General features: G+C 40.2%; 1 protein-coding gene across 2 annotated transcripts in view; it reads right to left on the bottom strand.

Annotated features, from left to right (window-relative positions):
• The window catches only part of asic2 (acid-sensing (proton-gated) ion channel 2), a 388,479-nt gene that overhangs the window by 24,402 nt on the left and 338,093 nt on the right, over positions 1 to 25,984 (bottom strand). For both annotated transcript variants that reach the window (XM_061711147.1, XM_061711148.1), the window contains one exon: positions 15,343 to 15,493. In XM_061711147.1, the coding sequence (XP_061567131.1) occupies positions 15,343 to 15,493 (151 nt within the window). The remainder of the gene's footprint in view (positions 1 to 15,342; positions 15,494 to 25,984) is intronic.

Below are 25,984 nucleotides of genomic sequence, written 5' to 3'. Positions count from 1 at the left end.
AAATTGAAACAGGCTGACAGAAACAACACTAGTCATCACTTACTTTGTTGGTATGTTTTCACCCTCCTTTATTTGTGCTGAGATCTACTTGGGCTTCATATCTGACGGTAATCCCACTCTAGCAGCTGTCAAATACCCATTCGATACCTGTTTTCAACTCGTCTTATTCATCTGCTACTTCTATCTGAAGAACTGAGAGAACAGACAAAACCTGGTCAATAAACATCTTTCCTGTCAATTGCACAAATACTTACAAATAGTCCCTGGAAATTGAGGTACTTGGCTTAAAATTGCTGTAACTCCTAAATGTTTTTTGTGGAAACTCTTAAAATCAAGTCGACTCTTTAATTACTTTTTGATTGTTTTTTTTTAATCCATTGTGGGGGTGCATACATGCAAAACCATAGGAGCTTGTTATCGTTCAAAGACGTAACTGTAAAGTCAGTTCCAATAACATCAGTCATGATTACAAGGTGGTTTTAAGGTGAAGTTGTAGGTAAGATTAGGGGATGTTCTCTGAAGTCATGAAACCCTGCTGATCTACATCTCTGTCCTGCATGTCATTTGTAAAAGAATGAAATAAAGTTATGTCCAAGCATGACCTGGTTTAAAAAGCAGTACAAAAGTTGGATTTTCACTAGATACAAGAATGGAGAAAGCAGTCAACTCCATATTGGGGTAAATATGCATCCAGAAAGGTGAATATACACGTATGTGTGTATAGAAACCGTGTATCATGGTAAAACTCCAGCTGGAAGTGAAAGATGATTTTCAATTAGTGGAGATGAAGTAGGGTCAAACAAGCCTTGTTTCTCCTTAGTTTACTTCAAACAGCTTGTCATTTTAATTGGTTTTATTAATATTATTTGTTGGACATATAGCCTTCATGCATTCATTCAAACAAACACGCAAACATGCTTCATGGCTCTGGGAAACGTGAGCTTGTGTATGCTGAGTCCTGAGAAAGACATTTGTCTGCAGCGTCCGTTCTGTCGCAGAGAACATCGTGTCGTGTGTGTGTTATGATGACATGTTTTGCATATTTTAATCTAACTTGATTCATTTACAACATCTGCGCACGAAGCACGCGCCATCTGGAGTAAAGTACACTGAAACATCGTCACTGCTCACTTTACTGGTGCTGTGTACCCCCGTTAGTGAGATGCGGCTCTCACTAACGTGGGTACTGATGTCCGCTCAGTCAGCCGGCATTTCAACATCTCCCGGCCAAATCAGTAAAAGTAGTCAGAAGACCACCTTCCTCATCTACTCGGGGATTTGACTTCTGTAGCTCGATCATAGAGTTCAGTTTGATCTCGATTACTGCTGTCGTTTAAATCTGTGTTTCAGCTTGTGTGTGTGCATGAAAAGTTGAAATCGAATGACAGTGCAGTGTTAAACTTACACTTTTACAAATGTGAAGTGAAAACTGGAGTAAATAAATCAAGTGTTGTAATTCCCATCCACTTCCGGTCCTTATCAACAAAGACACAATGATGAAAAGCCAGAGAAGACAGATACTTAATTTGTTGTAAGAAAACGGAAATTTGACTTTACTGTCACCACGAGACAACAGAGCTTAGAGCTCCACCATGAGACTCACCAGACAAAGATCTGCCCCAAAGAGACAAGATGTTGTTTGCATTTCCTCACAGATCTCTCTGGAAGAAGGATTTTCTGCAGAAAGGGAGTGTGTGTGTGTGTGTGTTCTAAACAGCAGATCGATTGGAGATCACTGGGCTTGTTTGTGCGGCAGGAAGTCCAACTCGTTTTAAACGATCATCAGTCGGATCACGGGTAACGATGTTCCTCAGACTCGACCTTCGGTGGCACCAAAAACTAGACTTAGAGTGACTCAGCAAAGTAAGAGGGCTGACTAATGAGGGTACGAGCAGCAGCAATGTTTATGACCTGATTGAGTTATTCTATATGAAAAACACTTGATAATCAGCTCCATCCTTCATTTAATGGCTCTCTCTGCGGGTGAACACGGAGGAAAAGAAGAGGTAGATGAAATGGATGGGAAAACTGCCTGAAAGAGATGCAGCTGCGTGTGTGTTTAAAATAAAAGTCACTTCAGTCCCCGTGTATAAAAAAGACCCATCTAAAGTTGTCGTCGGGTATGTAATTTCCTGGATGATCCAAAGTATCATTTGGTCTGCAGTTGTAACACTACTATCAACCCCCCCCTCCCCTTTTCCCTCTTAATAGCACATTCAGGATTTGGTCTGGCTCATAGCGTCTCTAAATTGAGGATTTAACTACACAGTTGTGGCAAGTGAAGGAAAAGTGGAGTTGCTAGTGAGGCCAACTGTAATTTGATGCAAACTTGAACACAATAAGGCTATCATTTCTGAGAGCTCACTTACACATCACCCTCACCAACTGAAGTAGGAGTATTCTACTTATCCTCATCTAAAATTTTCTTTCATGTCACGCTGCTGAGATCACAACCCCCACATGTGGAATCCTGCACTATTACAGCGAATGTTTGGCCTTGATGGCCTTAACATCGTGTCTGGCACCAACCAACACATCAAATCTTTGGTTCATTAACCTGTTGTTGAGTCCGGACGGCAGATGACACAAAGATCACTCAAGCTAGGGCTGGGCAATATATCGAATATACTCGATGTATCGTGGCTTCTACTCTGTGCGATGTACAAAATGACTATATCGTGAATATTCGAGTATACATTGCCACGCATTTGCTTTTAGCCGCGGGCATTAAATTACAGGCTTTTCTCACTCTTTCCCGTCTCGTATCTCCTTCTCAGAGACATAAAACAAGCGCACCTACTTACATACGTCAGTCACGTGGGTTTGACTAAGTTGTGATTTCCCCCTTTTTGCATGAAAGTTTAAAATTAGCATATATTAATGCAGTATGAACAAGAATGTTTTAATGTAGACATATAGAATCATCATACTGGTGTGATTGTATGCATCAAAGTGTTAATTCAAGGCTAAGGCAAAATATCAAGATATATATCGTGTATCGTTACTGACATGGCCTAAAAATATCGAGATATTAATACAAGGCCATATCGCCCAGCCCTAACTCAAGCTACCCTTTGAAGACCATTTCCTCCTAAACAAAACAACTCTGACATGAATCATCTAAGTGAGCCGATCACAGCAAGACAGAAATCTGGCACCAGCCACCAACGAGTGACAAGGACCTTCCTTGATTGGATAAGGCCTTAGTTACGTAGATTTTTGAACACCACATTGATTATGTTGGTTGTGAAGAGTCCACATAATGTAGGTATCCACTATCCAAATCAGTCAAGGCATTCCTGAGATATGGCCTTGAGCCAGAGTCGGCGGCACTACAGATCTAATTGGGGGGCACATAATAACCAGCGGGGGGGCACAAACTGCCGTTCAAGAACGCAATATGAGGTAAATGCTTAATATGAGTTTGCCATCGACGATCACAGCAAACCAGTTTCAATTACACAACATACTGCAAAATCTCTTTTTAATACACACACACACACACAAGTGTATTGTGCACCCAAACTGCAAAAAAACAAAAAACAACGACGTACAGGCCACGTCTCTCCCTCCCTCGCCCTCTCCATCTCTCTCTCATACAATGCATACACATAAATATGTGAACGATGAATCTCCAAATTTAATTTGACGAAATTAGACAGACCCAAACATTTGCGTAATAATAATAATCGCCAAGGCTGGCGCCATGAAGTCAATTAAATGCATGTCTCACCTTTAGAAGAGTTGCACATCTTAATTTTCCTATTTCACCATAGATCACACTTTGGGAAGCTTTCTTTATATTTTAGCGTTATTTCCGCGTATATAAGAGTGAGTTTGCTCCTTAACAAGTTTGGTCCGCGGATCAACATCAACCCCCAGCTCCCCCAACCCCTTGCTCCCGGTGGCTGATTTATGGTTTCGCGTCACACCAACGCAGAACCGACAGCGTAGGGTACGCGGCGACGCACACCGCACAGCGACCCTACGCCGTCGGCTACGCCGTCGATTTAACGCGGAACCATAATTCAGGCGAAGCTGCAGTCTGTCTGCGCTGATACTGACACACCGGGTCGGAGCGGATTTGGTCATGATGTTTAACCTGTGTTTTGTGATTAATAAGCACAGGTTTTAATTAAATGTAATTTACGAAGGATGATTTCACGTTCAATAAGATAAGTAATCAATAAAATACAAAGTTATGCACAAAGGCTTGGCCTGCTTGTGGGCGAGTGGAGGGGGGCACAATAACTCATTTGGGGGGGCATGGCCCGCGGATGACCCCCCATGACGCCGACCCTGCCTTGAGCAAACATCCACAGCTAGCAACTATTCCACATAGGGGCACATACTAGGACGTCAACGCACACAAACAAACCCCGAATTGTTAGATTTGAAAGGAATAGATACATTTAGTTCCGTATACTGTGTATGAAATAAATCTTTATTGTCTGGAACACGAAAAGCTTCAGTTGCACAAGTTTGTATAAATGTGCTAATATGGCCAATTTAAAAAGTCTGTCTTTATATTCCTCAACACAAACCTCGAAAACCTCTGTTACTCTGTTGAAGTTGTTGGTAAAATAAATGGTGACATGAATGGGTTTTGAGCGTTTGGCTTTTCATTACTTGGATCCAAAGAAATATGAACTCCAACGGTGTAATATTTTAGCAATATAATTGTTTATTTCTTAAAAGCAGTGGTTAGTCTGGTAAACTGAGTCAAACAAGTAAACATGTACTAACTATTTCGCAGAATGAGCAGAAACGTTTCATAGTATTAAATAGCGATCATGTCCGTAACCATGGCAGCGAACACTTGCTTCCTCCCGCCTGGATACGGTGTTACGAGATGCCGGAGAGGAGGGTGTTGTCACTCTGCCTTCTCATGTCGTTACCAGCATTATCAATTCATGAATCACTTTTCACTGAGAGGGGACACGTGTTTTGGAAAATCGGGCTCAGCGTAAGAACGTTGGCAGCCCGGGATGTGTTTTTGTTCCAACTAAAAATACTCATCTCATTCCTGGAAATGTCAAACTGCTTACAAACACAAGGTCTGTCCCACAGCCGTGTGAATGGGTGAATATCAAACCAAATCATGATCTTCGATGACCCTTTTCCTCACTTTAGTGGATGTCTGCTCTGCAGGTGTGTAGCAGAGGATCACAACGTTTCCTCATTCATGATTCTTTAACAATCAACGCCATAATTGTACAAATCACGTCTGTATCTTAAAGTAAATAACTCTTTTCACTTCACACACTTTATATTAATTGGAAGCGAAGACTTTCAATAATGAATAACTAATCACAATATTTATAGATCCAAGCAGAGCTGCTGGCTCATCTTTACAGCTGCTTCAACACCATCTGTGCTGTGGGTGCATGCACATACATATTAAGTCACCCACTCCAGGTCCATCCCCATCTCTCACTGGCAAACAATCCCACTCCAGAAATACAATAACCACACATTTTAAAAACCAGGCACACGCCTCAAAAAGTGAGCAGCTGAAGGCGCATGGCTGGCTTAAAAACTGAACTTGTGTGAAGGAATCTAGAATCCAACTATTGATAATCTTATACTTTAACTTTAGTGTTTAATAGTAATGTTTGGTCCCTCATGTTGAATCTGGTTTTGGGTTCATTAGGAGCAGAAACATTAGCCCTGAGCAAATGCAGACTTTATTTGGTTTCATGAATAAATTTGGTCAGAGATTTTATAAAATGTATTTGTTGATTAATTAAAGCTTAAAACTGCTCTCAAGAGAATAGAATTAAGTTTCAGCTCATGTTTGCTGTTGTTAAGTTTGCTGTATTTTCTTCAAGATCGTGGTGTTGAGGTTATCGGCATCATTAAACTTTCATTGGAGCAGTCTTTTCTTGTCTCTCAACTGCCCGTGCATTTGTTTTTTTTTGTATGTTTTTCGATGAAAACTCATGTCCTTTTATGCATATTTGCAGGGCTTTTACTTTTGCAAATTTGGAGCCACTGGCATTTATTCCTACCAACCTCGATGCTTAAATTATCTGCACCACAGGCACAGGTGGATGGTTATCCAGTCAAAGTAAACCCGTCACGTGAGAACACCCCCTAAAGGACAATAACGTCTCACATCCAACCCGTGTCTCCTGATGCTTTCTCTTTCATGACAACGAATGGCTTACTCCAGGTGTGCAGGTTTATTTATGACTTAAGTACAAATGGTCCTTTATAGCCAGTTGGAAAAGCTCAGACACAAAACCTCTAAGGGTTTATGGAACCAACAGGTTTTTGTTTTGTCTCTTTCTCTAAAGCCAGCCTGGGATGGATCTACTTCCAGGCTGGGGGTCACTGTCCTAACGTATCCACACATTATCCAGTAAGCTAGTTGTTGTTTTGCTCTTTTTTGTCTGGATTATTGCGACCCGTCCGGGCCTCCAGGCAGTGAAGCCCCCCCAGATCATGATGCTTGGGTCTTTCTTTCTCCATTAGGTAGTTGAGTCCAAAAGGATCCATCGTACTTCACTAGAGGGATGGTTTGATGTCGCTACGCTGTCCTTTTTCCCCCACCATATAAAGCGTTGAGTATATTTCCTGAATAGGTTTTGCTTCATCTGATCAAAATAAATATTTGAAGACAATTATTTATTTATTTTGAGCAGCGGCATCCTCTGTGGTATTCTGACGGAGATGTTTGGAAGTTTTAGTGATGCCTTCAAGCCTTCAGTTGTTGTGCGTGGGATCTTTGGAGCTCTTGGCTGAGAAGTCACTTCTAGGAAGAACAGTGCCAATACTGAAATGTCTACATTTAGCACCAAACTTCGGCCTCCATCGGCAGAAAGTAAAAAAAAAAAAATATATATATATATTAATTATATTATAGTATATTATATTATATTATATTAAATTATATTAAATTATATGATATTATATTATATTATATTATATTATATTATATTATATTAAATTAGTTATTTAAAAAATGTAAAATTATTAATTTTAAATTAATTAAATATAAATTTAAATTGATTATATATTAAAATGCTTTAAAATGCTTTTAATATTCTTTAGATTTTTACCAATTTGGTATTAACCATTAATACAGTATGTATGCAGACAAAAAAAAAAAAAATGAAATGTCTACATTTAAAGATCCTTCTCTTTTTACACTTTTGCTGATCGCGTTGTACATATTTCCAGTCTTTTGCAGACAGTCTTATGCTGGTGTGTCTTTAGAGATCTTCTCCATGTAAAGGCATGGTTCACATCGGCAAGTGCATCTTTTGAACAGCAAATTTACTTTCTTTGGGCTTTCATGCTTTGTCCTCCAGCTTTTCGAACGTTTAATTTAGTGTTCAACAAATACACGGGAAAATATTAATTATACTATATTAATTATACTACGCCCCATCATCTTAAGTACATTTTGTGTCTGTTATTGTGAATTCAATAATGATCAGATCATGTTTTATAGCAAATGATTGCAGAAAACAATTCCCCTCCCAAACATCTAGATTGTTTTTGTTGCCAGTGTATTTTCAAGATTTCTGGATCTTTGATATACTGTAAATCCGAATAAAAATGGCTGCCTTTGATCCCTTAGCAAAGATAAAAGCTCTGTCTCACACTAAATGTACAGACAGCTCTCAGCTTTCAGCAAACAATTGTTCATCCAACCCAGAACACATGAGGACATCGCATGGAGAGGATAAAGGGATCAAGAACTCGGCACTTGGTTTTAACCTGATCCACAAACACTTTTCTCCTGCTTTCAGACACTCCTGTGAGATCCTTTCTTCCTCACTTTGATTTAACAGCAGCTGATTGAAAAAGTGCAGAAGCGGGACAAGATTTTATTGCACACTTTAATGCTTGTTGGACTTCCCTTGCATGTTTGCCACATAAAAGGGGAGCTGAAGTCTTAGATGATGGATAGCTAATTACTGGAAAAAAGAGAAAAGAGGGGCTCAGGAAGCTCAGACTGTTACTGGTCCTGCAAGTGTTCACCTGCAGTGTCAGAGAGCTGCAAATGAAATAAATCATGGCAGCTTTGAAGAAAAGGAAGAAGGCAAAAATACAGAGAGCACGTGAGGATAACCGCTGCTGAATCATCAAAGTTTACTGTAAAGTAAAGAATCGTTCAATGGGAGAGAGAAATTAGACATAAAAAGCAGAGACAGAAAGGAAGATATTGAAACCATGTAACCAGGGAGCTGTTAAAGCAAAGTTCATGAAGTCAGTATACATCTCCCAGTCTGCAGCACTTGTTCAATAACGCTGATGAAAAAGAAAAAAAACTGGATGAATTAAGTGGAATTGGTTGCTGGGGAGCTCAGAAATGTCTCACAAACACACACACACACGCATGCACGCACACACGCATGCACGCACGCACGCACGCACGCACGCACGCACGCACGCACGCACGCACGCACGCACGCACGCACGCACGCACGCACGCACGCACGCACGCACGCACGCACGCACGCACGCACACACACACGTTCCTACCCTTACCTATGGTCACAAGCTGTGGGTATAGTGACCAAATGAGCCAACCCTGGATTAGCAAAAGAACAAGGAAGGATGAATGGATGGATATATTTACACATACTGCAATCATTTTGAATCGCTGTAAATAATGTTTACACTTTCAGATCTTGTTAAAACCAGTTTGATGTTGAATTAGCTTTACCTAAAAGGATAAAATGGGAACGTCAGAGTGATAAATTCACATCTGAACAAAGGGTTTTTGCTTTTTGAATTTCCAAATGCTTTAAAGCAGCACAATGTAACTTTCAGCTTTTGTTGAGTTTGGCGGCTCCTTTGGAAAAAAGCCGTAGTGCTTTACCAGAAAGAACACTACGTTTCCGATGAGCACCAGCGCGTACCGCCGGAAAACTCCTGTCCCTGTCGCGTGCATTTGTTTTGATAGCGAATGAAGACGGGACAGACTTTCAAAACTACTTTTCTGTTTCACCAAGTGAACAGACGGAACGCAAAAAAAAAGATGTTAAACTGCTGGAAAGGAACTGGAATTTACCGGGATACCTTAAACAAGGAAGCCAGGGAGCGGTATATGGAGAAAATAATGATTATTAACGGTTTGGGTTCATATGAAATCCCTATCCAAGAGTGGAGCTCGGATGAGGATTTACTGCCGCAGTTCTGCAGAACCACCGTCTTAGGCCGTCTTAGGCCGTCTTAGGCTTTAGGAGTGTTTGGCAGCTGCTTTGGCAAATGTTTGACTCACCATGTGTTTCAAATTTGTATGATAGTACAACATACAGTACATGTTTTGTATCACTCTTACTTCTCTTTTATTTTTTTTGACTGCTATATTATGCTGAAGAGGCTCCGAGGCGTGAGCAATATTTTTGTTTTCCTCGTGAGATTATTTTTTTCCTCTGCAGCTACAAATAGAGTTCATCTCTTTTCCTCAACAAACTAGTTTTATCTGAAGATTGGGGTTAATCGCACCGCAGAGAGCTGGCCAGCAACTGCGTTTAGCTGGAGAAGTGGGGAATAAAACCTGTGTTTTGATCCGACCCCGGTCTGTGTGAGTGTTTGTTTGTGATACTGTGTGGAAGGTTATGTTTGGTTGTTACAGCCACGATCCAACCGAGCCGACGACTCTTTGTTATCTCAGATACTCGGCCTCCGTGGTTCTTCCTCCAAGCAGGAAAGCGGTGAAAAGTTAAACCATTCGATCTTTTCCCCATGTCTGTTATGTGTGGAGCTGCTGCAGCCACAACGCAGCACGGGTTACCAGCTTCTGCTGAGCCCTGCGCTCCACGCCCCGCCCATTTTCATCTCAACTACGAATCGGGAAGGAGGGGGAATTGACGTATGCCGTAAAGCAGTCAAAGCCGTAAAAGATTTGTAGGTTTTAGTGTGGCAGGGTTCCTACCATGCTCCTTAAAGTTACATAGTGCCAGTGAAGGCGATACAGACCCCTCAGACCATGACAGAGGTTCATTAAACCTGTGACTCTGGAAATATGATATTAAGGTGGAAAAGTTACATAGTGCTGCTTTAAATCATGGAAGTGTTGAAACAGAGTGTTGAGTCTCAATTACATAATACAGAATATCTTTACAAATAAGTCCTAATGAATAATGAATAGATAAAATTAAAAGTATAATACGGCCCAGACACTATATTTGGCAATTTCCATTGAGATTAAGTGGCAAAACTTTGGAATACGACTTTAAACTTGTCTTCCAGTCACCTCCCGTTCTTTGTGCACGCACAAATTTTTGCTCTGTGAAAAGTAAAATGAAATTTCTGATTTGGGAATTACCGCTAGCAAGTATATTTTGTTTAGTTTTTCCTCTTTTCAAACATTTATGTTCTTCGGGCCAATGTTCTGCACACACAACATTCATCTCAGAGCCAGTTTCCTGACAAAGGACTACACATTTCTATTGCTTTCTTTGGCTTTCATGTTTTCGTTGATACCATAAAACCTTTCCTTATAGACTTCAGTTTGTCAACAACAAACACACCGATGAACTCCGTTTCCTGAACATGATCCTTAAAGTCCTGTAGTTTACTACGACACTCACAAATGTTAGTCCTCTTGTTTTGTACCTAATACAGTATGTGGCTGCAAATATGATGGCAAAGATAATACTAAAACGAGAACAAAGAGTAGAGACTAAGAAAAGGCTGCATGAATGTATGTGAATGGCTGAAGGCTCCGAGTGGTCAACGAGACCAGACGAGTCTATTTGCCGTTTTTTCCCCCTTTGCTAATTAAGCTCATGGTTCAGTGTGCCACATATTATAATAACTGAAACCAACACAGATATTTCTCCTCATCTGCCAGGAGCTCCTGACAAGTTTTTCCTGGCAGGTTGTTTTTTTCCCAAGAATCTGTAGCAGCTTTTAGGTTTTTGAAGTTTCTGCTGATCCCCCTGTAGCTTTCGTATTGTTATATCCTCAGAACAAAGAAAGTGGAAACAATTGCCGGAATTTTCTACAGTAACATACTTGTGAGAAGACGCAGGGCTTAATTAATTTTCAAGAACAAGTCTTAATTTTTCTAAGACCTAATCTAAATTAACCAAAAAGAGTACTTGTTATTGGATCTGAGGTACATTCTGTCTTTGTGTTTATTTAGCTCACCATACAAATCTTTCGACGACTAATCTCTGGTTACTAATATTCGCACTCATTATGTCTTAAATCTGGTTAAAGGAGGTCTGCCTGAGGTTGAAAGTTCAGATGCACTGAAAACAAAAGCATTTTTGCCCCAAAATCACATGAAAATAGGAAAACGGAGAAGAGTCTGGAAGACGATCGGGTGGCTCAGGTTGGAGAAACTTCATGTGGAAGTACCCCGGGCTGCTGTGCCGAAGACCCACAAACAGAACTCTTTTTCTTAAGAATAGCTATGTACAACGAAATTAAAAGTGCTCTCCAGTCAGCGCATCATATATAAAAAAATAAAATAACTGAAAAATAATCCAATAAAATGTAATATAAAATATAAACAAATAAAATAAATATATATATATATATATTTCTAGACACATTCACCCTTCCACACACACATCAACAATACATGAAATATTCCTATTAAAGATTCCTTTATTAAGCTATTTCTAGTTAAGGGCTGCCGACACCGGACTAGAACAGTGTTAGCGCGGGAACAAAATCCAGCATTCATATTTAGTGGTGCTTTCCCCCAAAAAACTCATGTTCATAATCTGAATGGGATCATTCTTTTTGTTTTTATTTCAACTTGAGACGTTTAGTTTCTAGTTGCTGCTTTGCTTAGGTGTAAACTTTAATTTACATTTCACCAACAGTTTTAGGGAAAGATTGTGGTGTGGGATCAAACTGATATATGCAAAGATTTTACGCACCCTTCAGAGGCCCCTAGAAATTGAATATTTGTAATAGTAATTTACTGGGCTAATTTGCGGTTTGAGCCACTTGTAACATAGTCACAAATAAAACGTGCTTATATTTGTATTCAGGTTTGTGTCATAAATAAAAAGCAAAAAAATGTCAAAATAATACAGCGTCCGTCAGTAGAATCACGCCGTCCGGGCCTCAGAGCTATTCAGAAAATAAAAAAAAGCAAAGAAAAACACTTGAGAATATATGATGACCTGATTCAGAGTCCTAATCACTTTGATAGATTTTCCGCAGATATCTGTGCAATTATTGACTAAATGCATGAAGAATGATTTCCACAGCCAGAGAGACGTCCGCTCATTTCACGCTTCCTCCCACCACTCAAACATTGATCATTCTGCTTAATTATTGTCATTTAAGCCTTTCTTGTAATGTTTGACCGTCATGATACAGGGAGCAGCATTAGAAGGACGTGTGGACAGAGGAAGATGCAGGACTCTGCATCCCTGCTGGGAGATGCAGCCCCTGCAGACACACTCTCCATCAACGGACATAATTACTCTCTTTCATGATGGATTCTCTTTAAAAATGAATCCATTGTAAAACTTGTCCATAGGCTGGGCTGCTTGTTGATATTTCACTTCGCTTGTGATACTGTCTATCACCCGGGAATCTAAAGCTAACAGCAATATAGAGGATATTAGAAGAGGCTTCAGAGCTCAGCTCGAAGGGGTTTTGAATATATATTGTACTTCATGAGACGTCTGTTGTTGAGAAAAAGTATCACCAATGCTAATCCCACAATCTCCTGTGTAAGAGAAGCTGTTGGCTCTCTACAAATGTTTTGAGTTACTGTGTATAAATCCCTGAGTGTCTGTCTTGCAGCAGTGGAATATCATCAGCAGTAACCTGATCTGCATGGATTAAACTAGTAACACCAGCTGAAGAGCATCATGTCACGGATTTAGATGGTCTAAGTTCTCTTTTCAAAAGTTTGAATCAGAGGTTTTGAATTGCTGGAAGAGACTTTATCAAGGAGATAAAGAATCATTTGTGTTGGCTGTGGTTAAACTAAATACCGTGAATGTTAAAACATCCACGACCTTCATGTTCAGTTTAAAGGAGGAAATACAATTCTTTCTCTAATGGTCTCTAACCAACTGTGCACCAGTGAGGCTAAAACTACCTGTATGGAAATGTGTTATTTGACATTTAGTGCTGAGACTGAGGCTCATCTGGAAAAAGCAAGGCTTTTTGTGGAGGACGAAAGCCTGTCTCGCCCATCTCCTCGCCTGGAGATAATAACAGGAGGGACTGACTCATACGCGCATACATTTGAAGTGCCAGCTTTGCCTGGTTGCACAGCACGGATCCAATCAACTCACATTAAGTTAGCAGGTAAACGTAACCGGTGGTGGGTAAAATTAGTGACAACAAGAATCTGAGAAATTTGTGATATAATTGACTTCATGAGCAGAAGCACCACAATACTTTTTTGCATGTTTTTATCCTTTTATCATCAACCCAAAAAAGAAAACACACTCTGATAAGCTGTTTTTAAAGAAAAACAAGGAAATATTAATCTTTTCAAGTCACCTGGCAAAAATAATTTTATAATATTCAAAATTAAACCTTGTGAGTTGCTCTCGAGTCCTTTGGTACAAAAGTTAAAGGTTCAAACTGGTTGGGACTTAAGATACTCAAAGATTTGTGTTTTCCTCTCAGCCTTATTTGATGTTGTTAAATGTTACAAACCCCCAGCTCGCTAGGGAAAAAAGGGGTTGTGAACATCAGACCCACAAACAAATCCTTATTTAACGTATTTATCTATAGTTGCTATATTGACAACGGGGCAGTAAAATAGTGATAACAGGAAACAGGTTTTAACAAAACCCAAAACCTCAAAACACAAATATTCCCGTATAACCACCAAAACAAAAAGATAAAGAAAATCAAAAGGTAAACCAAAGACCACAAGTTGAGAGTTAATGATAAGGGCCACCCAGGGCTTAAAACAAACTCTACATTCAGAAAACCAACAGAATATCACTAAGTGCACAAACACACTACACAATCCAGAACAAACGAGTTTACACAAATGGGTTTACACAAACGGGTTCTACCCAGGCTGACAACAAAACCCAGAATGAGGCAAGCTGAGTATGAGACAGACACGCAGTCAGTGGTGTAAAGTAACGAAGTAAAAGTACTTCGTTATTGTACTTAAGTAAGACTTTTGAGAATTTGTACTTTTATTGATACTTTCATTTTTCTGTACTTTTACTTTTACTTAGTTACATTTTCAAGGAAAAAATCGTACTTTTAATCCGCTACATTTAAAATTGGACACGTCGTTACTCGCTACAAATTAAAGAACAGCACAGCGGGGGCTGATTTATGGTTCCGCGTTACACCGGCGCAGAGCTACGGCGTAGGGTACGCGGCGACGCACACCCTACGCCGTAGCCTACGGCGTAGGTGTGCGTCGATTTAAGGCGGACGGGAAGGAAGGGGGGCGAGTGAATTGCCCGTGATTGCCCGGCGGCAGGTCCGTGACGAGACACCTTTAATACCGTTAATATTATAGATCCATGCGAGACACCTGGGGCAGACGGGGAGACTCGGCCTCCCCGAGAAGGAGCCGCAGCTCCCGGGAGAGTTGCGCTGCAGAGACGGGCCGGAAGGCCGGAGGAACCGCCGTCACGTCGAGGACCGATGAAGACTGAAGCCTGAATTATGGTTCCGCGTTAAATCGACGCAGAGCATACGCCGTAAGGTACGGCGTAATGTACGCGGCGAGGCGCACCGTACGGTGCGTGTCGCCGCGTACCCTACGCCGTAGGCTCTGCGTTGGTGTAACGCGGAGCCATAAATCAGCCTTGAGCGGCAGCCGACGCTCAAGCCGACGAAATTAAAATGGGGTAATGGAAACAAACGCTAAAGGGGTCAGAATAATATCACCATTATTTAGAGTTGTAAGCAAATTCTTGGATTCTTCATTTCTTTGCAATCCTTTTGAAAATAATTTTGTACTTTGAATTTTGTACTTTGTACTTTTTACTTTTTACTTTTTACTTTTGTACTTAAGTACATTTTACACCATGTACTTTTGGTACTTTATTATATTTAATTTGAGGTACTTTTATACTTTTACTTAAGTAATTTTCTTAATGGGTACTTTTTACTTTTACTTAAGTAATTTTCAAGCAGAAAATTTGTACTTTTACTTAAGTACAATATTTTTTGTACTTTTTCCACCTCTGCACGCAGTTGCCCTAAGTTGCCATCAGCCTGCTCCTTAAATAGGCCTGATGAACCAGGACTAGCTGAGGAGGAAGAGGAAGCGGGCAATCCCAGATCATGATGGCACAGTCAGCCAACCGCAGGCAAGGAACAGCATAGCCAGGCACAGGGTGGAGCCAGCTGGCCAGAGGCCGCGGGCCGTAACATGAAGGTAAGTAGGACAGGTGGGCATGCTGACGGGCCTACCTGTGTCCCCCCACACTGGCAGGTACTCGTCCTGCTGGATGTCCAGCATGATCTCCAGACCGTTTCCCGTCCCTCCCTTCATGGTGGTGCGGAGACTCTTCCCCTCCTCTGCAGCATTGAAGCTGTAACACTTCCCGTACCTGGTGAACACCTGACAGGACACAGAAAGGAAGCATAAGTGATGGATATTCAAGCTTCATACACACAGAACTGGGAAAATATCACAGTCAGAGAATTTCAGTCGTCTGTTTTCAACCGAGCTGCTGTCAAGGGTAGCAGTCAAACCAGCTGGAGTCTTGTAGCACCCTATAATGTCATAATTTCCTGAAAATGTAATAACGCCTGAAAATGTAATCAAACCCAATAATGTAATAAGATATCTTGAAGGATATTGTAATAACATTTTTACCGATAATGTAATACCTTATTACGTTATTGGGAATGTATTACATGGTACTCAAAGTCTGCAATTTAACCCAATAGTCATTCTGGTGTTTCAAATCCAGTGTATATAACATTCTTAGATACTTAAAACACAAAATGTAGGACTCTGGACTGAAAATGAAGATATATATTACATTATTTGTCAAGTATTACATTATCAGTTTTGGGAAAAAAAAAAAAAAGACCCACCTGAAAATATAATAAATTCCCAATAATGTATTACATTATCAGTAAAAATGTTATTACAATATCAGTCAGGATATTTTATTACATTATTGGTAAAGTTATTACATTATTGGATTTTATTACATTTTCGAATGAGTTAAGTGCAAATGTTATTACATATTCAGGCGTTATTACATTTTCAAGAAATTATTATTTTATTGGATTTTATTACATTTTCGAATTAGTTAAGTGCAAATGTTATTACATATTCAGGCGTTATTACATTTTCAAGAAATTATTAAATTATAGGGTGCTACAAGCCTGTCCAGCTCTGTGCACAGGTTCTTCCAGGCCAACCCAGAACTGGCCACAACCTTCACCACAAGCTTTAAGTCAATCAACCTGTTGGGACCCGGCTAGCGTTAGCCGGTGCATCAGCTGTCCAGCGCTAGTGTGTCATGATTGAACAGTTGGAACAGTTAACAGCACAACAAGCCACAATGATTCATTTCTATTTGTCTTTTACGTCTTTAAGCTTAGAGAACAAGCTTACTGAAAGTGCCAAGGAGCTAAAGTGACAGCCCTCTGATAAAAAGATAAAAGTTTATTTCTGCTGTAAAGTTGAACATTTTAACTTTAATTTTAACTTTAGCCCCAAGTGCTCATTAATTTTCCCCAACTTCCACATTGGCGACAGCTGGATGTTGCCTCTTAAAACAAACACAAACTTCCCTTTAGAGCTCTGTGAAGGACAGGTTTGGCGAGAGGTGCAGTGAGCCAGGAGGGCACTTTACTTCAGTTCACATTATTATCTAATACAGAGCCCACAGAAACACTAAAAAACTAGAAGCCGAGAGCCCCCTGTACACACTTCAGCTGAGCTTTCCCCTCATGTCAGATGTGTGTGTGTGTCTGTGTAGCATTACGCTTGTGTTTGAGGTAATGTGTAAGGACAACAGCTTCTTCCTCCACAGGGTTTTTTTTACCACTACCTTACGAAGGGCCACCAAACAGCTCAGAGGAATTTATAAATAATAGATTGAGTTAAAACTGCAGAGCGCTGCTTATTTGAGAAGTGTGTCCTCGCATGTCGCAGTTGTGTGTGTTACACAAGCAAACTCGCAAATGAGGCTGCAGTTGCGAGGTCTCTGCTCATGAATAGTAAACAACAGCCGCTCGCTGCATACCTGCAGACAGAGCGAAACGGCTGAATAAATCAACAGATGCGAGCAAAATTAAATGTTAAATATCAACCAGATTCTACAACTGGACGTTTGCACATTTTCAACTGAATGGTTTTATACTGAGAATAGTTTATAATGATTTCCTTCAGTATTGGTACCAACAGCTGTTCAGCTGATTCACCTCAGCAGCACCGAAGACTGTAGTTGCTAAAACTAGAATGACTAATGACTAAACAAATGCTCAAAAGTAAGGTTTAAATCACCTTAAACGCTACCTTGGAGTTAGCTTGTTGTTCCAAATAAACTTGTGTAAATAGTGTAAATTGAAGAAGAATATGTTTTAGTCACGTTTCCTCACTCTGCCTCTTCCTGCTCCCACACAAAGGACATGAAAAGCTGCAAAATGTGACATTACAAAGGAAAAAAAGGAAGAAAAAAAAACGACCCTGTGTTGCACTTCGAGTGTTTCAGGAAGATCCTGGAGCAGAATATTAACAAGCATTGACAAGGTTCACCACACGTGTTAAAGTATAATTAACATAAACCAAGTCAGCAGCTGCCCATGTAAACCTCTTGAACCTTGACTTGTAAACAACAAGCTTCAGGAGCATTTCACATTGTTTTTCCTGTTTGGAAGCTGTCGGCACGGCTTAACTGGAACCCACATCGGGACTTGCTCACGACACGCGCAGAATCGTAAAAGAAGATTTTTTTACATGAACTGCAAAGCAAAGATGTGAGAATTTTCAGTGAACCACACAACAAGCAAACATACAGTATTTAATGGCATTAGCTGCAAAGCGATATGACATTCAACATCCTTAAATTAATTACTGATGCTGTGTGAGATATAATAACCACCCTCTTACTAAAACATGTCAATGTAAAGTCACAGATCCACAAACGGAACCAACCCAAAAAATGTTTTGCCAATTTGAAAAATTAACTCTGTTTTAGGGATGCAAATTATCGATTATTTCTTTAATTGATAGTTGATAACCTTATCGATCGATCATCGATTAGTTGATAAGCAGCGTTTTTCCCCCATCTGAGATACAAACATAATTTTTTTTGCTTATATAAAATACAAAGGACATTTTAATGTATTCCTTAATCAAATATTTATTTGATACAAAAGTAACAAAAAGACATTTTTGTACCACAAGGAATATAATATAAAGTGCACTTCAAGGCTATTAGTAGTAGCAGCATCCATAATAGTGTAATTTGTGTCAAGCTAATTTTAAGTTCTAGTTACGTTTTAAGTTAGAGTTTTGGCAGTGTTCAAAATAAAATTATGAGACCTGCTGTATTGGAGCACATTTTCTTTTAGTTAAAACTGTAGCGGGGACAGATGTTTAGAGAAACCTATGTATGTACCGGGTGAAGGCTGATTTATGGTTCCGCTTTACAACAACGCAGAGCCTACGCCGTAGGCTACGGCGGCGGCTCTGCGTCGATTTAAGGCGGAACCATAATTCAGGCTTTAGGGGAGCATATCGGAGCACAACCAGAAGAATATAGAGTGGATTAAAAATAAAAGTTAAGCACTGAGCTACATGTGTCTCCCGTCTGGGCCATTGCAGACTCATTGCCTGAGCATGAAAAAACCAATCAACATAAAACCAAACATATCCGCCGTCTCTTTCTTCTGTGCGCGCCGCGGCGGCAGCGTGTTGTGTCGCATTAAATGTGGTCTGGGCGTAATACCAGCTGGTGAAATTAAACGAAAAAAATAAATAAATAAATAGATTAATTGTAATCGTTAATTTTAATCGGGTAATTTCATAACGGCAATTAATCGAAAATCGATTAATTATTAACATCCCTACTCTGTTTAATACCAAATGATGAGCTTTTCTTAGAATTAATTGTCTAGCTAAGATTCCTAAACCTAACCAAATGAGTTTGATGCCTACACCTTATGTTACCTCAGCGAAAGCACAGCACAAAAAAAAACAAGCAAATGGGTCTCACAAAATGCAACATACGTCCCTCTTTCTGCTATGACCACACACCCTTTTTTTACCTTCTTGAAGAGTGAAAGACAATACAAGAAGAGATGTATGGCTTCATAAAAAAAATATTAAAAAAGTAATCAGTTGTGTCTGTTTTCTGTTATTTCTGTTAGATATAGTAGTCCCATGTGGTGCTTCAAATACCACCAGGAGATTCAATAACACTATTATAGTTGTGAACAGCTGCTCAGTTGGTGGAGTTCATCCACTTTGATGGCGGCAGAGTTCCTCCATCCAAATATCTGAAAGTTTTCTATATAAAGCTGGTGATTAGCTTGGTAAAAGCATTATATAATCATTTATCTGGCAGGGCTTAAGATTTGGGCACCATCAGATTGGCGCTGGAGTATAATTTAACACCTTTAAAAGACCTCAAAAAGTGTATTGACCAAAAATCTGATGGGTTATTTTCACCCAGAAAGTGGGCAGGGACGTTGCTCAGAGGCGACGTCTCCGTATGTGTTGCTCTCATCTCAAAAGAATTTCTCATTTATCCTTAAGTAAACACTCCAGAATAACAGATGCACCAATACCAAAGAGCACTTCACATATTTTCTAAGAGCTTGAGAATCACTGTGCTCCAGCAATTTCACCGAAGAGAAGCGTGTTTGGAATCTAAAATGTGGGTTTCCAATGAGAACTAATCGTTGGGATTCATGACAACACCTCACCAGTTCTTGATGTGGATGAAAACTCTGAAAACCCAATGCATTTGGTGACCACTGCTGCTTTCCAGATGTGTTTTGAACTTCTGTTTCTTTGGTCCTGGAACAGAACCACGACCCAAGCAATAACCAAGAAAGTTGGTCCTCTGTTGGTTTAAAAAAAAGAAAAAAAAACACCTTTGTACCAAGGGCTCTGACTAAGGAATGCTGTTTGAGCGTCAGAGATTAAAACCAGCTGAAATTAAGCAAAAAGGAATAAAAATGGACATTTTCCTTCGATTCCTCTCCTCCCACACCACCGTGGCCTTATTGAAACTCGCTGTTAGACTTTTACTGAGCCTGACAGAATAATGTAATGTAATGTAATGTCACTCATTACAAGTGGAGGATGTGTTAATAAAGAATAAGTGGCCCCGGAGTTTATTAAAGCAGGATTTATGTCTTTACCCAAAGAAGTGGACTTTTTGAATGCGCCTGTCATAAAGGCTACCATTGGTTGGCGTTTTTATTTAACACTGGGGCTCCTTGGACTGCTGAGAACTGGTTAAAACTTAGCTTCTCAGAAGTGTCTTTCTTGTTTTATTTGATTTTATATACTTTGCCCCTGTAGCTGGAGTGTTTTAAAACAACTTAATTTCATGCTTGTCCCCCTGCACTGACACTGAGCCTCTGAAGGATGATTTACTGACGTGACTGATTGATTTACTGGTGTCATGCTGTCACCGAGGTGGCATGCATCGAGGGAATATGAAGCATCACATTAGCGGCCCATTCACCTCTGCGGACACGTACGCGCCTTAACAGAATAGACGACATGCCTCTCTTCGTTGGCACACAGTAAAGAAGCCAGCAAATGCAAATTCGTGCCACTGCCACATCTCATTAACATGCGCAACATAGGCAAAGGTTTTTCTTTTGAGGTTTCATGATACAGAGAACAAAAACACCCCCTCAGCTCTGTGTGGTGCTTCTCTAAGAGGCACTCGTTTGTCATGTAATTTTCATTAAAAGAAACCCGGTAATAACACTCTCCAAACTACTCTGTGTTGTCCTGAATGAAAGGATTTTCTTATAAGTCACAGAAACCTCATTTACACATCTGTCCAAACCCTCCTGAGATTGAGATCTTCTAATTAACACTCTCTAGCTAATTGCTCAGAGCCCGTACCATTAAAGGTAATTACCCAGCAGCCTTTTTCTAATCTTTTTCACATTTGTGCGAGCTTGTGAACAAAGCTGAATGGGACCAACATTTTCTTCAGTTGTGTGACAGACACTTCTCGGCCGTTTTCATTCTTCTCATCCATTTCATGATGTCCGACAGGCAAAGGGAAGGTGGGTCAACGTCCTATTAGACCTCAATCAGCTAGACCTCATGTCTCCTCTTCATCCAGTAGATAAAAAGGAGACATGAACAACATTTGGACAGTGGAGTTGTGTAAGAGCCCAGATATACTTGCTGTTGGTGTTTGCGTTCGCGTCCGTTCGCGTGCACAACCAACTGCAACGTTGCTCGTGTAGTACGCGAGGAGAGCGCGTCGTACCGGCGGTAACTAGTTGGGGGCAGTAAGCAGAGCAACAGTTGGAAAAGTGATTAAATATTTAGTAGTAGTGGTAGTAGTAGCAGTAGTAGCAGTAGCAGATTAGAACCACGAACAAGTTAACATGACAACATTGGATGAAGAGGAGATTATAACATAGCTTTGGTTGCGATCTCGGCAAAGGAAACGGCGCCAGCGACCTCCGTGTCGTCACTTGTGGCCAGCTGGTATCTGACCGGGACCAGCTGGTATCTGACCGGGACCAGCTGGTATCTGACCGGGACCAGCTGGTATCTGACTGGGACCAGCGCCACTCGCGGGGAGAGCGAGAACTGCAGGTCGCGTACGCGTTCAGTGTCTTTTGGAGAATGTGCACGTCGACGCATCAAATGAACGCAGGATACGCGTGGCGGTCATGATGCGTACGCGGTCTGAACTGCAAGTATATCTGGGCTTTTACTCTGCATATCCCAGCTGCAAATTCAAGCGTTGAGTTCTCCGCCTCTACGCTTTCTCGTTACCTCAGGTACAACTGTCTACTGACTACTGACAGACACAAGACAGTAACGAGTTCTCAAACTGGTCCAGAAATATAACATGAGAGGAAACATCGATCGACTCGATCGGCGTGTCAGTTTCCATTTGACAAGAAATTCCAGCAGTGAGAAGGTAAATAAAAAACGATGGCTTTAATTGACTGCACTGGGAGTTTTTGTTTTTCATTTTCCACGAGAAAAGTTGTTTATAATACAGACAGCGAGCACATGCAGGTATTCATCTGTTTTTCATTAGTCTTTGAGTTTGTGAGGTACACTGTGTGCTCAATTTCTACCAGACTGAAGCAAATTAAAGATAATTAACTCGCTCCAATTTTGTGCCTTGTGATAAAAGACAAAAAAGTTCCAGCTCATGCATCTGGAGAACTACTTTGTGCTTCTTCTTCTTGTTGAGGAGCTAAACATTCACAGTTGTGTCGGGGTGCTGAGCGAAATGTCAGAGAAGTCAAACATGTTTGTTTCCTACATCACATTAGCGTCTCCCTGTTCAAGTCAGAGGCCTTGGAGCGCTCCAGTAACTGAGCTCACACGATTCTTGGCTGCCAATTAAAATGCCTTTTGACCAACAAAACCCGTCTCATTAGCATTCACAGCCAAAAGTGCGAGTGTGTGGAAGTTCAGAGCTGCCAGAACGGCCCGACCTCGCCTGTTTGCCTTACGCTGCTTCCTGCGGAGCAGGAGTCAAAGATTACATGGTCATGAGCGTGCTTCGCCGTCAGGATCAAAAGTCGCCCGTTAACAGTAGCCCACTACGAATTACACTCTCAAACACGCTCCTGGTTTAATCCAAACAACTGCAAAATCATATGCGTGTATCTCTACTCTCACATGAAATGCCTTCAAGGAGAAAAATATTGTGCCTTTTCCCCCCAAATTTGACCCAGTTTCTTGAGATTTTAAAGCAACACTGGAGGTTTTTTCCTTTTTTTTAAGTGTTAAAATATCCATTTCAATTTCATATGAAGGAATATTAGATTAGGAAGTGTTATAAGAAGGGTAATCTCCCTCTCATGGTATTCCTTTCTCCTATCAGCTAAAAAAAAAAATTAAAACATTTAACAAACATAACTTTAGGCTCCCATATAAGAAAATAAATGATAAACATATATACGAATAGATAACGAGATTATTGAAAAGGTAAAAGATTAGTTCCTGGGTGTGATACGTGACAATAAAATCAGTTGGAAGCCTGACATCCTACACAAACAAAACAAGGTGGCAAAGAATATCACAGTCAAACAAAATTAAGCAGGATGGATGACAAAAACCTCCATATTCTTTACTATTCTTTAGTGCTTCCATATTTAACATATTGTATGGAGGTCTGGGGCAGCGATTATATATATTTATATAAAAAAACCCCACTAAACTCACTGTTAATATTACAAAAGAGGCAATCCGAATCAGACGGAAAGTCAGGGATCTTTTTACAATTACTGAAACTCCAGGACCTGGTTAATTAGAGAGAGATGGGGATATGATCAACCGGGGAACACCAGATTTAAAATGAACCAGGTAAGAACCACCTGTCCCAAGCTACATTGAATACAGCACAAATTCAAGATGTGGATGGAAATCAGAGGTGGAGATGAAGATGGGGAGGTTGGATAATTCTGCTCTGAGCTCGTACGGTGACCTAATAGTATGACGTGATGCTGAATAACTGTTTTCAGAACGAGGCGATCTCAAACAAAGTGACAGGGATGTGTTATGTTGGAGGTTTTGAGGAAGTAATATGTTCAGACTCCCAAATGAATGCTCCAGCAGGGACAAGTGATTTCTTTCTTCATATCTCTGTGCATCTCTTAATTTCTAATCTTGTCTGAGGCAGTCGCTCCTCTCATGTCAAACTCCCATCGATTCCCAACCATTCTGAACTAATTTTGCTTTCGTCTATTTGATCCTTTTATGTTACCACTGCTTTGCAAATGGCTTGTTGACATGAGGCCACGTAAAAAAAGAAAAGAAAAAAGGTTTATGGCTCCAGAAATGGAAGGCAATCTTTTCCTCATTTTGCCCCATTCCCACTGGCATCTTATTTATCTGCCTCTGCCCATGTGTTGCCGAAGCCATCAAATTGCCCTCAAGTGCAATTTCAAAATTCAGATGGAAGCGTTTGGCTGTATCCGGCATTCTGGCTGCAGCACAAACTTACTTTTTTATATTATTTGAGTTGGTTTTTTACATTTTTTCTAAAGATTTTTAAGTATTCTTAAATATGCTAATTTTTCCCATTAATTATGCATACACTTTTAAGAAACACTGATTACTTTCACAATAATCAGAATGTACTGTGGTTTTTTATTTTGGTATTTTTCCACGACAAAACAAGCAGGAAAAAAGTAGTCAACAGAGCACTTTCTCTTTTTCCATTTGCTTTGCTGGCAGAAGTGACATAAAGTGAGGGGCAAATAGAAAAGTTAAGCATAACAATCAGCCAGCCCATTTTATCGATACTCATGAAGAGCCTCAAACTTTTAAGGATATAGAAACCTTGTGCTGAAACGTTTTTTTAGTGATTCAGTGCTATTGTGCGACAAATCAATATCCATTATGTGAGAATTCAGTAAGTATTTTATCGCAAAAGCAAACAGAGAGGAACCTCGAAGGTTGGAGCTCAGAAGACCTTTATCCAGAGGGCAGTTAAGTTACATTAAAAAAAAAGGAAAGAAATAAAAAGAAGTCTTTGAGGTGCAAGGTGTGCAATTTATCTGATGTGTGGCAGCAGTAAAAGTAGTTGTACAGCTCAGGGGATAAATAATACAAGAGGTTGCTGCGTTAGCAACAGGGTGGGTCCTGTACATGTGGAAGTAACACACACACACACTCACACACACACACACAGTTGTTTTATCATTGTCATCTCATCATTACGACTACATACACCACTCTGCTACCTGAAAGCATCACTCGTTTATCATGCAACCCATCATGAAATTCTGTCATTTATTAGACATGTTAGGAGTTTTATGGAACATATTGATCATTGCACTTGAATGTAATTTAACCATGACGGACCATAATGTTTTATTTTACAAGACAGCGCAGCGGTGAGGGAGGACACAAGAGGTTTGTAGTCACTGATGCCAGCAATGTATTTATGCTTTCGGAGGGAAAGAATAAGGAAGGGGTGATTGATGAGCACGAAAAAGGAGCAAAAGTGGTAAAAACTGCAGAAGTGAAGCAGAGGAAGTGAGGATGTTATCATGGTTGAAAGGATAAAGGCTCATTTAAGTAAAGAAATTAATTAAAATGCCTTTAAAAAGTCTTCCTTCTTGTGGATATTTTTATTTTTTAATCAACTTGTCATTTAGATTGATATGTGTAAAGTTAATATGTAATGGTCCCACACCATGAAGTGAGTGTAAAATAAATAGTCAAAAATTCTGAGTAACTGCACGTTCCCTGCAATCTTCTTTGCGTTGAAGACCTTTATCGAGATCTGGTAATGAAATCTTCCTTCAGCAGTCACCGGAGTCCGTGCGTGAATCGGTAACCTTGAAGGAGTTTTTAAGCTCCACAGCAGAGACTGTGCCACCTTAAGAAAAACAAGAACGCTCTACATTAAAGGGGGACTGGAGAGACTCTCCAAACTGCCAAAGAAATTACACTTATTAGATAAAAGTAAAAAATTGAATTTTGGGCCATCAAGAAACCTGCATTGCCTCTGTTGGAAAGCCACCATTTGGCATCAATGATATAACATCTTCTCCTGCCAGGTGGGTACCAAAACTTTCCAACCATCCATCAATTAATTACCTACGATTGATGTGATGTGTGTTGGATGATAGGGGCAGCTGTCTAAGAAGAAACTCTGTCTTCAACAAACCAGATTGGACCAGCGTTGACACTGCTGTAGATCTCAGACGCTGATAGCATCACATCAGTTTAACTTCTGTGATATCATTCTAGTCACTTAAATAGCAGAGGGGGTTGTTAATCAGTTTCAGCTGCTTTTGTGTGAATAAAATCATCAACAGGTGCATTAATGGACAACAAGGGTCAACCCTCAGCACAGAAGTGGGTTTACAGGTGGAGGCCACTGAGATTTTTTTCCATCCCCATCTT

Source organism: Cololabis saira, chromosome 21 (genome assembly GCF_033807715.1).
Source record: "Cololabis saira isolate AMF1-May2022 chromosome 21, fColSai1.1, whole genome shotgun sequence".
In the NCBI taxonomy this organism is placed as follows: Eukaryota; Metazoa; Chordata; class Actinopteri; order Beloniformes; family Belonidae; genus Cololabis; species Cololabis saira.
Note: the sequence above shows the minus strand (reverse complement) of the source record. Positions and strands in the feature narration are given on the sequence as shown.